Genomic DNA, 15,747 nt, shown 5'->3' on the forward strand with positions numbered 1-15,747 from the left:
GTGGGGTAGTGGCTCTTTGTTGTAGAAGTTGTGGCCTTACTGGACCCGGGTCGGTGCCCCTGAGGGATGAGACCCGACCCAAGCTGCTTCATTTCCGTCCTTCCACAGCAAGCGAAAGAGCCCGAATCGTCTGTCTGTCCAACGAGCTTGACAAGTCGCATCGTCGCCTAATGGCAACCAGGGTCCCGCCGTCGCCCACCGGCAGCCCACCGTGTGAGTCTGTCTGTCTCTCTCTCTCCCGCCGTCGTCCAGCCAGATCCCGCCGTTGCCCACCAGCCGCAGGCCGCATGACTCTCTCCCTCTCTTCTTCTTCTTCTTCTTCTTCTTCTTCTTGATTTGGGGGATTTTCCTTTGGCCATTTTGGGCGCTTGGCCACTTTGGGGTTTGGATGTGTGGGGATTTTTTGTTGGTCCTGCTTCGTGCTCTTGATTTTTTTGTCTTTCACATTGTATTGGAGCTGTATATGTCTTTGTTTTATGCATCTGTTTACAGGGCACTTTTCAGTATAAATGCACGTACCTGTTGGTAGACATCTTTGTGGCATGATCGTGGGCCATAATCATTTCAAATGTCTAATTGATGTATTCTTTTTCATGAAACTTGGAGAATTTGATTTAACGGTGGTTTGACGCTTATGCTGATTACATTCCGCATTGATGATCATCAAATCATCAATTACTTGGGAGATTTTGTTTTACCTCTGTTTTAAATTTTTGATTGTCCTTATCTATTATTTGTAATTGTGTCTTGCTAATGATTGTATTTTTCTGTTGCAATTATCTTTGCATGCGCACCAGAGGCATGGTAAAACATGTTCTTTTTCACAGGCTTGTGTAAATGTTATTGGCTTGAATAACATTCTAAAGTAATTGGGAGGAGCTACTTTTTCTTGGTCTGCAAAAGTCACTGAGGGCGTGTTTGATTGCCTAGATAAAGTATCAGGGATGCTCTTGCTGTTTAGGCAAACGCAAAACTATAGGTGCTGAATTTGTTCTCTGGGTGTAAATTAACACTGAAAAGTGAAAACATACGGCTATTATGGATTCCAGTATCAAAAATTTGATTTTTCATCCGTACTTGTAAACTATGACATGGCAAGCGCTTCAGATTTTAGCAGGCATCCTGCTGTTCTAGTTACCCCTTATGTTCATTCTATCCATTTCAGGTGAGACCATTTAAATGCTTGAGATCAAGGATATAGCAGTGGCAGCCTGGCTGCATTCACGTCTATAATAATGTAAAGCAATGTCTCGTTGATGCACTAAATGCTTGCTTGCATTCTTGCATAACTTTAAGTATGTTTTATCTACTATGTTAGTGCTACTACTAAGCCAAAAATTTCTGGCTCTGCCACTTTGGGTGTCATGGTTATAGGCTAATTGTTTTTTTGTGCAACCATGGCTGGATTGCCATTCAGTCACCTGAAATTTAAACAAAAGTTTCCACTGTAATTGAGTGTTTATCCACCTCCCAATTAGTAACCTACTATGATCCTATTCTTTCCTCTTTAGAAAGTAAAGAAAAAGAATAGGTGTATTTGTTGTTCTCCCATAACCAAAGATAACCATGAATGGAATTTGTCAGGTCAGACTGCCTGTATGTCCAAGTCAATCTTGATGATGTGTGTGATTGGTACAACTTGACAGATGCATTATAGGTAAGAAACCTAAATTTGGTCCTAGCCATGCTCCAGTCTTCCCATTTGTGCCTGAGACTGCATGCAAAAATCATGAGAGTTAATAGGAACATTGTGACTTATGCTTCTTTGCGGAATTTTTCATCTACGTGCCATGTGTCTTTATGTTATTCTTTTGGTACTAATACTGGTGACAACATAACGTGAAAGATGCTTCATACTGCAAATATATATATCCAACTACAATCAAATTTGCAGTATGAAGCATCTTTCACGTTATGTTGTCACCAGTATATTAGTACCAAAAGAATAACATAAAGACACAAATGGCACGTAGATGAAAAATTCCGCAAAGAAGCATAAGTCACAATGTTCCTGTTAACTCTCATGATTTTTGCATGCAGAATATATATATATATATATATATATATATATATATATATATATATATATATATATATATATATATATATATATAGATATATATATATATATATATATATATATGTATGTATGTATGTATGTATGTATGTACAGAGAGAGAGAGAGAGAGAGAGAGAGAGAGAGAGAGAGAGAGATTAATTCTTGTGGAAAAGATTTGGAAACGATAAGAAAGTACATAAGACCATTTACACTAGTATCAATGATATTTTTTAATTTCGTCTTTATGGTTTTATTTAATTCTTCTCAATTTCCCCTGTCCTACATATAGATATCCCTCCTCCCTTGTGCAATATAAAATCTCCCGACTCCCATTTTAACTCCTAGTGTAGAGATGGATTTTGAGTTAGTTATGGTAATTATGGCTTAGTTGGTAACCTTGGTTTGTTTGGACGTGAGCCAGGAAAAGGAATGGGAATGAATTGGGAAATACTTGTATTAGGGAACAAAATTTTCTTCCACCTTATCCATTTTCCGTGTGTAAGTGGACACATCAAATGATCACTTAGTCTTGGGGCATATGATAAGCTGGAAACTGAGTAAACTGCTCTGAACTTGTTTTGCAAACTTTTTTTTTCTATCATGCTTTTGGATAGTGAGTGCAGGAAAAATTGTTAATGGATAGGTTGATATGTGTCGCTTCTGTTGCACCCTATCTTGCCCTCTGTTGGACAATCTTATCCAGCATAATCTAAGTTTCTTCAGAATTATGGACCTTGATGAAAATTTTGGTTTCTTCCTCACTTCAATAATGAGGGGAAGTGCTGAGTGCTTTGGATGCTAACCAGAAGGTGTGCGTTTATCTGTCTTGTTCTTGTTGTCTCCCAATGTAAAACTGCTAAGTATCCTTACTTGCCCATCAGAAACGTCTCCCAATTGTTTGGTTGATGACAAACAGCTCATTATGCAGATATTAAATTCTACAGCTCTTTCAACTTGGAGTTTTTAGACCAAGCCACCTACTGAGTGTATGGAGCCCTCATGGGTCTAGCTTAAACTTGACTTTTTTCTTGCATTATTTGTTCTGTTTGCTAAATTCCATGATAAAGTTTGTCAAATAAAGCTGCAAAAATCTGATCTGTTTTGGAAGGCGTTGTCCTTGTTGTGAGGGCTACTATTTGTTCAATTGTTCTCATTAATTGTGTATGCCGTTCAAATCACTTGTTCAATGCACTGCATTCCTTTTTGTTATTGAATGGTTTGGTCATGTAACTTTTTGGGCTCTACTTTTCTCTATCTTGTCTCAACATTAGGTCTGAAGGTGGTTTGTGGTTGTGCAGATGCTTCTATTGCACTGGGAGACTGAGAACATGGTTTCTTTTCTAGTTTGAGAATTCCAGTTTTCCGTTTGCTCTTACTGAGAGATGATGAGGAGGAGGTTTGATGTCAAGGAGGAGGCAGGAGAGGAGCTGCAGGAACTCCTCAAGGGAGATAGAACACACTCTGTTAGTCAGAAATCTATAGATAATCCTCCTCCTGTGATCAAGGTGTTCGGAATTTGTCTTGTCTTCAGAATTGCCAATGCCCTCCTTATTCATACCTACTTCAATCCTGATGAGCACTGGCAATCTCTCGAGGTTGCACATCGCATTGTCTTCGGGTATTGATTTTTCTTCTCTGTCCTTGACAATTTTGCATCCACTGTTTCTCACCAGCATTTTTGGATTCTTGCAGCTACGGTCACATGACGTGGGAATGGAGTGCAGGCATCCGCAGTTACTTGCATCCCTTGATCTTTGCCTTCTTCTATAAATTGCTTTGGTTCTTTAATTTGGACACTCCCTCCATGATGGTAAAATTTTGTATTTTCCTTTTCCTTTTGCATTTCTTGTTCTTTTTGAACCATTGTATGGACTCATGGTAATCAACATTCTTGAACTTGCAAATTCTTGCCCACCATGTACTACCTAACTACAAACGGACTTGCAGCCTTGTCTTTGAATTCTCATCATAACAAATCTCTAAATCATGGCTACAATAAAATGATTTTCTTTACTTAATATCTATGATGGAAGCAAAGATGCTGAAGAAAATTGCAGAAATATGGATGCACAAAAATCTGACTCTAAGTGACATGGGTACGTGGGATGGCCAGGCATGCCTATGTTGGTATGCCATTTTGTTGAGGTGGGTTATGCCTGATAATGTTATGTTTTGGATTGGGTCTGGGTCACACCTGATCCAAAAGATCGACTCGTTAAACTGAAAAAAGACACCATTGACTGCCCTTCCATTGACGCTTTGCTTGCGGTTCACTGCTCACAGTGAGACAGAGGGAGAGAGAGAGAGAGAGAGAGAGAGAGAGAGAGAGAGAGAGAGAGAGAGAGATTCCTGGCCCTACCTTCATACATTTTTGTTTCTACATTCCCATGTCTGAACCCGTATAACTGTATCTGCACCCATGTGACTTAGGTGCGACTCTTTAAATGGGGTATTGAAATAATGTCTTTGCATTGTGCTATAGGTGATGGCGCCACGGGTTTATCAGTCCTTTTTTGCTGCAATTGGTGATGCCTACTTTTATCGGCTTTCATATAGCATTTTTGATAAGCAAACTGCAGATTGGGCTGTATCCTTGTAATTATTATGGTTTTTTTTGTCAATATTCTTTTGTCCATGTTGAAGAAAACTTTCTTAATCTTTTTTTTTTTTCAACTGCTCTTCTTTGTGGACTTAATTCAATCCCAGCTGCTTTCACAATTGACGAATTGGTTTATGTTTTACTGCATCACACGAACTTTATCAAACAGTCTGGAAGCTGTGCTTACCATCATGGCCATATACTATTGGCCCTCTTTGAAGTGCTCACAGTCTCCACCTTATGAGCTTCGAAGAACTTCACGGAAGGTTGCTTTGGTGCTAGCTGCATTTGCTTGTGCTATTCGACCAACAAGTGCTGTAATATGGATATATCTTGGCACTTTGCACTTGTTTGAGACACGTGATAAAGTTAAATTTGTGTTCATGGAAGTAAGCCCAATAGGGTAAGTGTGAAAACTGGACTTCCTTTTTTTCTTTTCCTTTTTGTAATCAATCCACATGCGTTTATAAATTTTGGTATTTATATGACAAAAGTAGTTTTAGAATGGCAACAAGAGTGTAGCTTACCAACAATCAAAACTGTAAAGTAAAATAAAACTGAATGACAAAATATTAAACCATGTCCCTGAAGTATTTCAATTAGTGGATGAAAGTTGTTTTGGGAGCCAAAAAAACTCATTTTGAAGATTCTCCCAATTCCAATGGAATGAAACTCGACCTAGTCTAGTATGAATTGGCAATCAAAACATGTATGGATACAACATATAAAGTTACAATGGGTTCTAAAAAAATATGTAACTTCTTCTCGGCCTGCAAGGTTCACTAAGATTTTTATTGGTTGGACCTTCCCGTTATTTTGGTAGGAACCTGATATCCTCATTTCAATCTCCGTAAATAGTCTTTTCTTTTTCCACATGGGATCATAATGTGTTTCTACGCTATCATGGATCTATTCATTAGCTGCTATTTGTGGTGCACAATTTTGTGGAGTGTAGGTAGTGGTTATGACAAATTTGATAGAAAAGAAGAAATAGTGTGTATTTTTCGTTTGAAATTTCCTCGAAATAGTTGTTGCATCTTCTTTTGATTCTGTATAAGAGATATCTGTTCAATCAGAATAGAAGTTAAAGAGGGTCTTTTTCCAGGGTTTGCTGAAAAATTGGATCATATGAGGTGTGCTGTGCACACACTGAAATGTTTTAAAATCAGTCTAAAAATAGCATTTGAAAAGTTTTCATTTCATTGTTAAATCATCTTCGTACAATCCATGATGTGATATAAGTGAGATATGATGGTGCCAAGCAACTTGGAAGAGCAGGCTTAGGACTATTTATATGCAGGTCTGTCATTACTTAAAAACTCAGTTCCACCATAGTTCCTTATCAATATGAAGGTGAAATAAAGGCAGTGTTGGACCAAATTATAATTTTTGTGTCTACTTATATGGCTAGCTTATAACATATTTCTATAAATAATAATAATAATAATAATAAGAGGCGATGAAATTATTTGAAACATAAAATTAATTAATAATTAGCCTTTATTAATTTTTCGACCAAATTAAACATTTTATTTTAGGTGAAGTACTTGAACGTCTCTCTTTGTAGAGAAAAGTACCTTAAAATGCAAGGACTTCTTTTTCTCAATATATATATGTATATATGTGTGTGTGTGTGTATCGTATTTTATTTAAGCCTGGCCAGATGGATGAGTTTTAAAAATTTAGTTACACTTATGCATGCAGAATTATAAGTATCATTGTTAGTGCAGTCATGAGTTTGAGTCTTAAGGATGCCTAGTTCATGTGAGACATAGAAGGTAGCTGGCAATTTACTACGGTTTTACTTTGCTGTTCTTCGAACTTTTATGCTGTATTTACTTTTGCTGCTTTTATAGGTTTGTCCTTATTTTCTCACTTGTCTTGCAAATTCCTTACATTTGCTGATCTGAGAATTTTTTTGTAGATAATAGTCCCTATTTCCATGTTGTCTATCTTCTATTGTGAGAGTTATCATAATTAGATATGCTTTATTCATTGCAATATTAGCTGGTAACTTTAGATAGAAAGTAGGTGTTGTCCCATGCGCTTGCATGTGAAGCTGTGAGACCATTCACAAAGAGATTTGCACCTCCATCTAAATTTGTTATCAAGGACAAATAGAGAAAGGGATGTTCACAATTTGCCTAATTTAAGTCTTGAACCTGGCCTATGGTTATTAGGTGGTGCAAGACCAAAGCTGGATGGATTCGATAACCAGTACCTTGTTGAAGAAAATACTGAAAGTCAAAGTTATGATATCTTAATTAATGCTGAAGGCATGAGTCATTTGTTCATGCTTCTTGGGCAAAAGTGATGAGCATTTTGTTCATGCTTCTTGGGCAAAAGTGATGAGCATTAAAGAGGAACTTGTGAATTGTAAGATGGAGGGCAAGACTGTAAATCAGGCCCAAAGAAACAACCTCTTCAAGTAATATCAGCCTTGAAGCTTTCACCAACAAGTCAATCTCACAAACCCTCAAACAAGAGGTGAAGAAGAACTTAAATTAATCACACAAAGAGATACAAGAAGTAGGCTAAAAAGCCATGCCTAAAACAATGGGAGAGCTGCCCTATTTATAGAGGAGAGGGCCAAAGAGAAGAAGGAGGAGGCAGTCCCAACGGCTAGAAATCTAGCCGTTGGGACTAGTCTCCCTCTATGAAAAATAGAAAAAAGAGAGGGATAAAAGGGGAAAACAGAAAATAATACATAAAGAAAAAATACATAAAGAAAGTGAAAATTACATAGGTGTCCTAAGTACCCAAAATATAAAATATATATATATATATATAAAGCATATATTAGATGACTAATATATGTGATATATATAAATGTATATATGTATACATATGGGATACATACATTCTAACACCCCCCCTCAAACTTACGGTGTGATAACCGAAAGTTTGCCAAGGAGAAAATTAAATCTGGTAGCAACGAGAGCTTTAGTGAAGAAATCGCCAAGTTGATACTCTGATTGGACATAGGAGAGATCTATGTTTTTCTGAAGGAACTCTTCACGAACATAATGGCATTCCATCTCTATATGCTTTGTTCTTTCATGGAATGTGTGATTGCTAGCAATATAGATTGCACTTTTGTTGTCGCAACAAAGCTTGACAGGATTCGTAATATAAATTCCCATATCTTTCAGTAAGCTTTTGAGCCACACTATCTCCATTGTTGTAGTTGCCATTGCTCGATATTCAGCTTCTGTTGATGATAGCGATACCTTATTCTGTTTCTTGCATCGCCAGGAAATTAAGGAGTCACCTAAAAACACACAAAAACCAGTGGTGGAGTGCCTATTATTGGGATCTCCACCCCAATCAGCATCTGTATACGCAACTAATTCTAATATAGAAGAAGAAGACAGAAATAGTCCTTTGTTGATAGTGTTTTTCACATAACGGACAATCCGCATTGCCGCTCCCATATGTATTGAGGTGGGTCTTTGTTGAAATTGGCTTATCACATGCACAGCATGAGCAATGTCAGGTCTGGTGATGGAGAGATAAGAGAGAGCGCCAACTATTTGCCGAAAAGGAGTGGGATTCTCCAATATCTCTCCATCATCAATTTTCATTTTTACTCCCAGTGCTGCTGGAGTATCCACAATTTTGTCATCTGAGATACCTGTTCTGTCAACTAATTCACTAGCAAACTTCATTTGAGAAAGAAGATAACCTTGTTTGCTATAAGCAACTTCAATTCCAAGAAAATAAGTTAGTCTTCCCAAATCAGTCATTTGAAAGCAACATAGATCTCTCCTATGTCCAATCAGAGTATCAACTTGGCGATTTCTTCACTAAAGCTCTCGCTGCTACCAGATTTAATTTTCTCCTTGGCAAACTTTCGGTTATCACACCGTAAGTTTGAGGGGGGGTGTTAGAATGTATGTATCCCATATGTATACATATATACATTTATATATATCACATATATTAGTCATCTAATATATGCTTTATATATATATATATATATATTTTATATTTTGGGTACTTAGGACACCTATGTAATTTTCACTCATGAAAACTTCTTCTTGTAGGTGACCATTTAAGAAAGCATTTTTAACATCCATTTGAAAAATAGTCCAATGTTTAACAGAGGCAATGGCAATAAGGGTTCTAACAGAAGTCATGCGAGCAACAGGAGCAAAGGTTTCTTCATAATCAATCCCATATTCTTGAGCATATCCCTTGGCAACAAGTCTGGCCTTATATCTTTCTAAGGTTCCATCACTTCTAGTTTTGATTTTATAGATCCACCTACAACCAATAGTCTTTTTCCCCGTTGGTAGAGGCACAATATCCCAAGTTTCATTGCTTTCAAGAGCTTTAAGCTCAAGATTCATGGCTTCAATCCAATTGGGATCTTCTTTAGCTTCAAGGTAAGAAGATGGCTCATGAAAAGAATGATGTGCCATAATACAAACTCGAAATTTTGGAGAAAAAGACTCATAAGAGACAAATCTTTGAGGAGGCCTAATGTGCCTTTGGGATCTCCTAGGAAGAGATTGATTAGTTTCTTGATTTTGGGGGTCTCTTCTTCTATAAACTAAGATCTTTTTTGGAGGGATGATATGAGTAGAATTATCATTGTTGACTTCTTCAATTGGTACCTCTATACCTTTATCGGGTTCATCATCATCAATATCATCATCATCATCAATATCATTAGTCCAAAGAAAAGTATAATCTTCTAGTTTCTTGGGTTCATCTTTGAAACCATCTTCATTTTCTAAAAAGATCACATTTCTAGAAACATAAACTTTATCTTTTTTAATATCATAACATCTATAACCCTTTTGAGTTTCGGAATACCCAATAAAAACACAACAAATAGCTTTGGAGGAAAGCTTATCGTCTTTGTCACTTAACACAAAACATTTGCAACCAAAGACTTTAAGTCTATTGTAATTAGGTTTAACATGATGAAGTCTTTCAAAAGGAGAAATATGTTTCAAAAGTTTGGTAGGCATTCTATTAATTAAATAGGTTGAAGTCAAAACAGCCTCGGCCCAAAAGTTTTTGGGAACATTTTTAGATAAAAGAAGGGCTCTAGTAGTTTCAATAATGTGCCTATGTTTACGTTCGGCCACTCCGTTTTGTTGTGGAGTGTTAGGACAAGATCTTTGATGAACAATGCCTTTTTCTTTTAGAAATCGTTGAAATTCATTTGACATAAATTTTCCTCCCGAATCACTTCTAAAGACTTTGATATTTGAGCCAAATTGGGTATAGATCATGTTGTAGAAATTCTTAAAGTTTGTGAATACTTCCGATTTGTGCTTGAGAAAATAAACCCAAGTATGCCTAGAATAATCATCAATAAAGATCACATAGTACAATAATCCTCCTTTTGACATAATAGGAGCGGGTCCCCACACATCCGAATGCACCAAATCAAAAGATTTTTGGGCAATAAAATTTCTATTATCAAAAGGTAAGGCTTTCATTTTAGCCCTAATACAATCATTACAATCAAAGTTCTTTTGACAAAAATTCTCCATGAATGGAAGATGAGACATTTTTTCTATATTGGAATGTCCAAGTCTTTGATGCCAAGTTTGAATGTCACATTCTTTGGAGATATTGCAAGATGGACTTGAAAGGTCCAAAAAGTCTATGTAGTAGAGATTATTTGTTCTAAAACCTTCCCCAATCATCTTCTTGGATATCCGATCCTGTATCAAACATTTGGATTGTGAGAAGATTACATCAAAACCAAGGTCGGCTATTTGAGAAACAGACAATAAATTTAAGTTTAATTTAGGAATATGTCTTACTTGAGGTACTTTTAAAATTTTGGATCCAAAAGCTAGGTCAAGATTTCCAATAAAATCAATTTCAAGAGAGGTACCATCCGCCGTTTTCACAAAGGAATAAGAATCATTTTTAGTGCATTCGGTGAGAAGGGATTCATAAGGAGTCATATGAAAAGATGCACCCGAATCAATAATTCAAGAGTACTTACTTGAAGAAGTAGATGCCACGGTCGCTCCCAAAGTCGAAGGTGTGCTTCCTCCTTTTAGAAAAGGTTGAAGAGCACTTATGAGTTGCTCAAGTTGGAATGAACTTGCTTCTTTCTTCTCTTCTTGAATTTGAGCCGCAACATTGCTTCTTTTATCAAAAATTATAAGTTTTGGACATCTTGGCTTGGTATGTCCTTCTTCTTGACAATGATAGCAAATAATTTTTCTCCTTGTTCCTTCATTTGTACGATTGAAGTGAGGAGGTCTATAAGGTCTCAAGTGGGCCCCCGGCCTAGATGTGGCAAGCACATTGTTGACTTTCTCTTTATCAAGACAAAGACGATTTTCCTCCATTTGAAGTTCCGCAATAGCCTCATTCATAGATGGTGTTTTAGAACGATGAAGTAAAGCGGTTTTGACACCATCAAATTCCGGTCTAAGACCTATGATAAACTTGTAAAACTTCTCACGTTGTATTTGCTTTTCTCTAAGAATAAGATCTTGTGTCCAATGTGGTTCAAAAATACTCAATTCATCATACAATTGATCCATTTCAGCCACATAATCTTTAATGGATCTATCTCCTTGTTGAAGATTGTGAATTTTGAGTTGAACATGATGCATATAAGCAACATCTCTCATGGTATGAGTTTTCTTTAGATATTCCCAAGCTTCTAGGGCAGAATTTAATTTAGAGATTTGCCCGCTAGTAGCATTGTCAACACAAGTCAAGATCCAAGTAATGATTTTGTGATGACCAACACTCCATTCTTCCCATTTTTTGTTGTATTCAGCCATTACCTTCTCTTTTTCGGTTGCATCCAATTCCATAGCCCTTCCATCAACAACTTTAGTAAGGACTAGTTGTGGTTCAAGTTTTGTCCCATCAACTAGTCCCCAAAGGCTTTTACTACGAATAAAGTGTTCCATAGTTCTAGCCCATTGTATGTAATTTGTTGATGAGAGTTTGGGAAAAGGAAGAGAAGAGACTTTGTCATCCATGGGCACAATCAACAAGGTAGATCCACTTACAAGTTATGAAGAAGATGGCAGCCACGTGAAAAGAAGTCCACGGCAAGGATAAAAACTCAACAATGATAGAAACCAGTCACCCTTTCAACAGCCACGAGCTCACCACCAAGGGAGCTAGATTTCGTCAAGAAATCACCAAAAAGAAGCCAGCAAAAACACTCTTCTTCTTGTGTAAAACTGTAGCAAGCAATATCTCGAACACTTGGAGTGCTTCACAGCTCTAACGCAAGAATAAAAACTGAACCTTCAATCTTGAATGGCAGCAAGACAAAGAGCCAAAGACGAGGCTCTGATACCATGTAAATCAGGCCCAAAGAAACAACCTCTTCAAGTAATATCAGCCTTGAAGCTTTCACCAACAAGTCAATCTCACAAACCCTCAAACAAGAGGTGAAGAAGAACTTAAATTAATCACACAAAGAGATACAAGAAGTAGGCTAAAAAGCCATGCCTAAAACAATGGGAGAGCTGCCCTATTTATAGAGGAGAGGGCCAAAGAGAAGAAGGAGGAGGCAGTCCCAACGGCTAGAAATCTAGCCGTTGGGACTAGTCTCCCTCTATGAAAAATAGAAAAAAGAGAGGGATAAAAGGGGAAAACAGAAAATAATACATAAAGAAAAAATACATAAAGAAAGTGAAAATTACATAGGTGTCCTAAGTACCCAAAATATAAAATATATATATATATATATATATATATAAAGCATATATTAGATGACTAATATATGTGATATATATAAATGTATATATGTATACATATGGGATACATACATTCTAACAAAGACACTCCCCTTGCAAAAATATAGAGAAGGAAAGTTTTTTGGAGTCTTGTGTTTCAAATGCCTCGTGGTGCAAATGGTTCAGATTGTGCTGCCTACTTTCTCCTCTTTTTATCGAGTTTGTTCTGTAAAAATTGCGTAATGCCTCTTGGATGGCATGTTTACTTTTTTCTAATCAATGGCATGTAAATGAGCTCTCCAACCTTGTGCTGTCAGACAGACTGAACTCAACCTCAGTTACAAGTTTCAATTGCTATAAGTTGATGATCCATTTTTATGCAGCATATCACATTAGCAGGCCTTTGTGTTTTTCTTCTTTCTTTCCCTTTTCTTTCCTTTTTTTTTGAGGTGGGGTGGGGGGTGTTGACTATGGGCGTACATTTGATTGCTTATGCCATACTGATTTTACCTGTTGCAGGGCTTCTGTACTTGCTTTGGCATGTCTTTTTGACCGATGGATGTATGGCTCTTGGGTTTTTGTTCCTCTTAACTTTGTTAAGTTCAACTTTTTCTCTTCTGGTGGAGATTATTATGGAACACACAAATGGCACTGGTACTTCTCGCAGGGCTTTCCGACAATGCTCTTCACCTTTGCACCATTTACAACAATTGGCATCTGGCAGTCTAAGGAGTGGAAGCTGTTTGGTCTTATTGCATGGGTTCTAGGAGTTTACAGCATCCTTGGGCACAAAGAATTCAGGTATCTTGTTGCCAAATTTAATATAAAATTAAATTTATGATCATTCCTGTAACTGCCAGTGAGAGATGGTCCTATTTGTGCCAGTAATAACCTACTAACCAAACCAAGTAACAGGTTCGTCTTACCAGTTCTTCCCATAGCTCTGTTGTTCTCCGGTTATACATTGGCCAAAATTGGGAAATGCCACTCGGTGGAATTAAATTGCAAGGGAATTGGAAGGACAAAACAAGCTCATGACTTCAAGAAAAAATGGGCCATCTTGTTTCTGCTGTTAAGCAATCTCCCGATGGCCTTCTACATGAGCATGATTCATCAGGTAAACTTTCTTGCTAAAAGATTAAGAGGTGCTGTTGCGTTCTTGTCTTTGTTTTCTCAATTATTTCAAGTTGCATTTGAAGTACCCTGCATTTAGTATTAGAATGAGTACTTAGCAAAAACTCTGCCAGACAGAGAGGAAGTGAAGATGCTATGGCTTTTTTGGCTAGAGAAGCTGCGATTGGAAAGGTCCACAGCGTCCTTTTCTTAATGCCTTGCCACTCTACTCCCTATTATTCAACTCTCCACCGAAACATATCCATGCGTTTTCTCGATTGCTCTCCAAGGTAGCATTTAAATTTTCCCTTAGGCTTCTAGCGTGTGTCTGCTGTGTCTAGAGTTGCACTCACATTTTTTGTTGCTTTAACAGTGCTGAGGAAGGTTATGTGGATGAGTCTGATAGTTTCTTATTGGACCCAGCGAAATTTACCTCGCTTATGGCATTAGACTGGAAACAGCCGAGTCATATTTTGTTGTTTGATTCTCAAGAACGACATCTGAAGGATTTCCTAACTTCACACTCTTACAAGGAGGTATTTGAAGTCTGGTTGTGATTCTGGCTAGATGTATGTCCTAAATTGTTAACTGTGCTGTTACAAGTAACTTTTTTCTCTTCCATTTTCCGTTATAGCAGATTAGAAGATTTTTCCATGCCCATTTTAAAGTTGATCGTGATCTTCAAGCAGCTGTTCTTGTATATGCTTTGGTGGAATGTTGAACTTGTTGCTTCGCAGGTCTGTCCTCTGCAATTGGTATTAATTGGCACCTTTACTGACTGCCCTTACTGACTGAAATCTTGCTCAGGTGGAAGGCTGGTTTTTGATAGAGCGGCATCCATTACATTGTTGTACAAACTAGTAAATTTTCATCGTGCAGTTTATTGGTGTTTGGTTGAAATGAAGCATCCATGACATACATTTTCTTCAATGACTACACGTTCTGCAACGTACTAATTTTCATACTTCATCTCCGATTATTTTATTGAAAATCATTGAACCCTCAAGAATCCATCTGGTGGTGGTTTGCATGTAGACTTTGATATTGCAGGTACATGGACCTCCTTGACAAGTGTCTGCATTCGGACTCCATGTTGGTACTTGAATTTGAGCATTTGTCACACCTGGGAAACCATATCGGTCAAAAGGCAGCGAATTTTTCTGTTGTAACGAGGAGTCAGGATCTGTCTAATCCTAACTTATCATTTTAAAAATAAAGATACAGAATCTACTAGGTGTAGGTGTCAATAGACCAGAGAATGTCTGTTCTCCCAAGGACCGGTGTGGACCTAGCTCCAACTTTAAGGTCATGCATGATGTCCAGATCTTGATGCACTGTCCTACCTTAGCAGAGCAGTTGTACACCATGAGTCACGACAGATCCGCAACTCGTAAAAGAATTATATACCATCTTTTAAAACGATCATACGTAAAAATTTGTCGAATTGAAAGGAGATTGATTTGCACATGGGCCTAACTATACAATCCAGAAACGTTTGTTTGATGGACCACTTACAGCTATAATTTCAAATATGTGCCCCACATTTCTTTTTTTTTCCTTAGTCAATCTGGCTCACTTTTACTGCCATTAATTGTCAAATAAGGTTCACCTTGGTCATTGTTCTTTAGCTTTTATTTTATTGAGAGGTACAAATGAACATAAAGGACTATCTGTTTATTATCAAAATGGGGACCGCGTTGTTCCTTTTCTCTTTTTAATTTTACATATCTATTTCTGTGTTTTGGCCAAGATCATGTACAGTATCGCTGCAAGTCAATGAAACAGCTTCTGCGTTTGGGGGTTTATCTTTAGATTGATAGCATGTAGGACGTAAGGCGATCGATCCACGGGGCTGCCGTGTTCATTCCTCACCATCTCTGTTGAATCAAGGTGGGATTCTTCCGATTCAGTTTTTCATTTCATTTCTCTTCCATCCCCATGGAAGACGCTGTAAGGAGATGGCAGCGTGCTGCCAAGCCCTTGGTGAAGAAGACTTGCTTCCGGGACCAGAGAAAAAAGGACTACAGTGGCAGATTGCTTACGTGCCGTGTGCGCGTGCCGGCACGTGAAATGAAGGTTGCGTGTTGACCAAGAGACGTCGTTTAAATGCTTCTGTATTATTATATAATATTTTTTCGAAGCCAGCCGCGTATGGGAGGGACATGATGACTGCGGGCAGACTTCCGGTGCAAGAAACGTCAGTTTATCCTCCTCCGGGTGTCAAGGTGCTATATAAGTTGGCTTGGGTACCCAATCAATGGGCGAAGCGAGTGTCTTTCTTCAGATTGGAGTAG

General features: G+C 37.7%; 1 protein-coding gene across 9 annotated transcripts; it reads left to right on the plus strand.

Annotated features, from left to right (window-relative positions):
- Window positions 1-13: 13 nt before the first annotated feature.
- On the plus strand, window positions 14-15,349 carry LOC116248872 (mannosyltransferase APTG1). 9 transcript variants are annotated; one of them, XM_050076467.1, is made up of 11 exons: window positions 14-213; window positions 3,358-3,677; window positions 3,752-3,869; window positions 4,542-4,646; window positions 4,766-5,061; window positions 12,860-13,141; window positions 13,256-13,457; window positions 13,592-13,743; window positions 13,827-13,989; window positions 14,088-14,190; window positions 14,261-14,383. In XM_050076467.1, the coding sequence occupies exons 2-10, from the start codon at window positions 3,442-3,444 to the stop codon at window positions 14,172-14,174; spliced, it is 1,641 nt and encodes a 546-aa protein (XP_049932424.1). In that variant the 5' UTR covers window positions 14-213; window positions 3,358-3,441; the 3' UTR covers window positions 14,175-14,190; window positions 14,261-14,383. The 9 variants fall into 9 exon arrangements, with proteins under 9 accessions (XP_049932424.1, XP_031477750.1, XP_031477752.1 ...); XM_031621890.2 differs by adding an exon at window positions 1,166-1,237 and having other exon boundaries at window positions 15-979; window positions 14,088-14,383; XM_031621892.2 differs by adding an exon at window positions 1,166-1,237 and having other exon boundaries at window positions 15-213; window positions 14,088-14,383.
- Window positions 15,350-15,747: the final 398 nt, after the last annotated feature.

The sequence above is a fragment of the Nymphaea colorata genome, chromosome 2, assembly GCF_008831285.2.
Source record: "Nymphaea colorata isolate Beijing-Zhang1983 chromosome 2, ASM883128v2, whole genome shotgun sequence".
Classification (NCBI taxonomy): domain Eukaryota; kingdom Viridiplantae; phylum Streptophyta; class Magnoliopsida; order Nymphaeales; family Nymphaeaceae; genus Nymphaea; species Nymphaea colorata.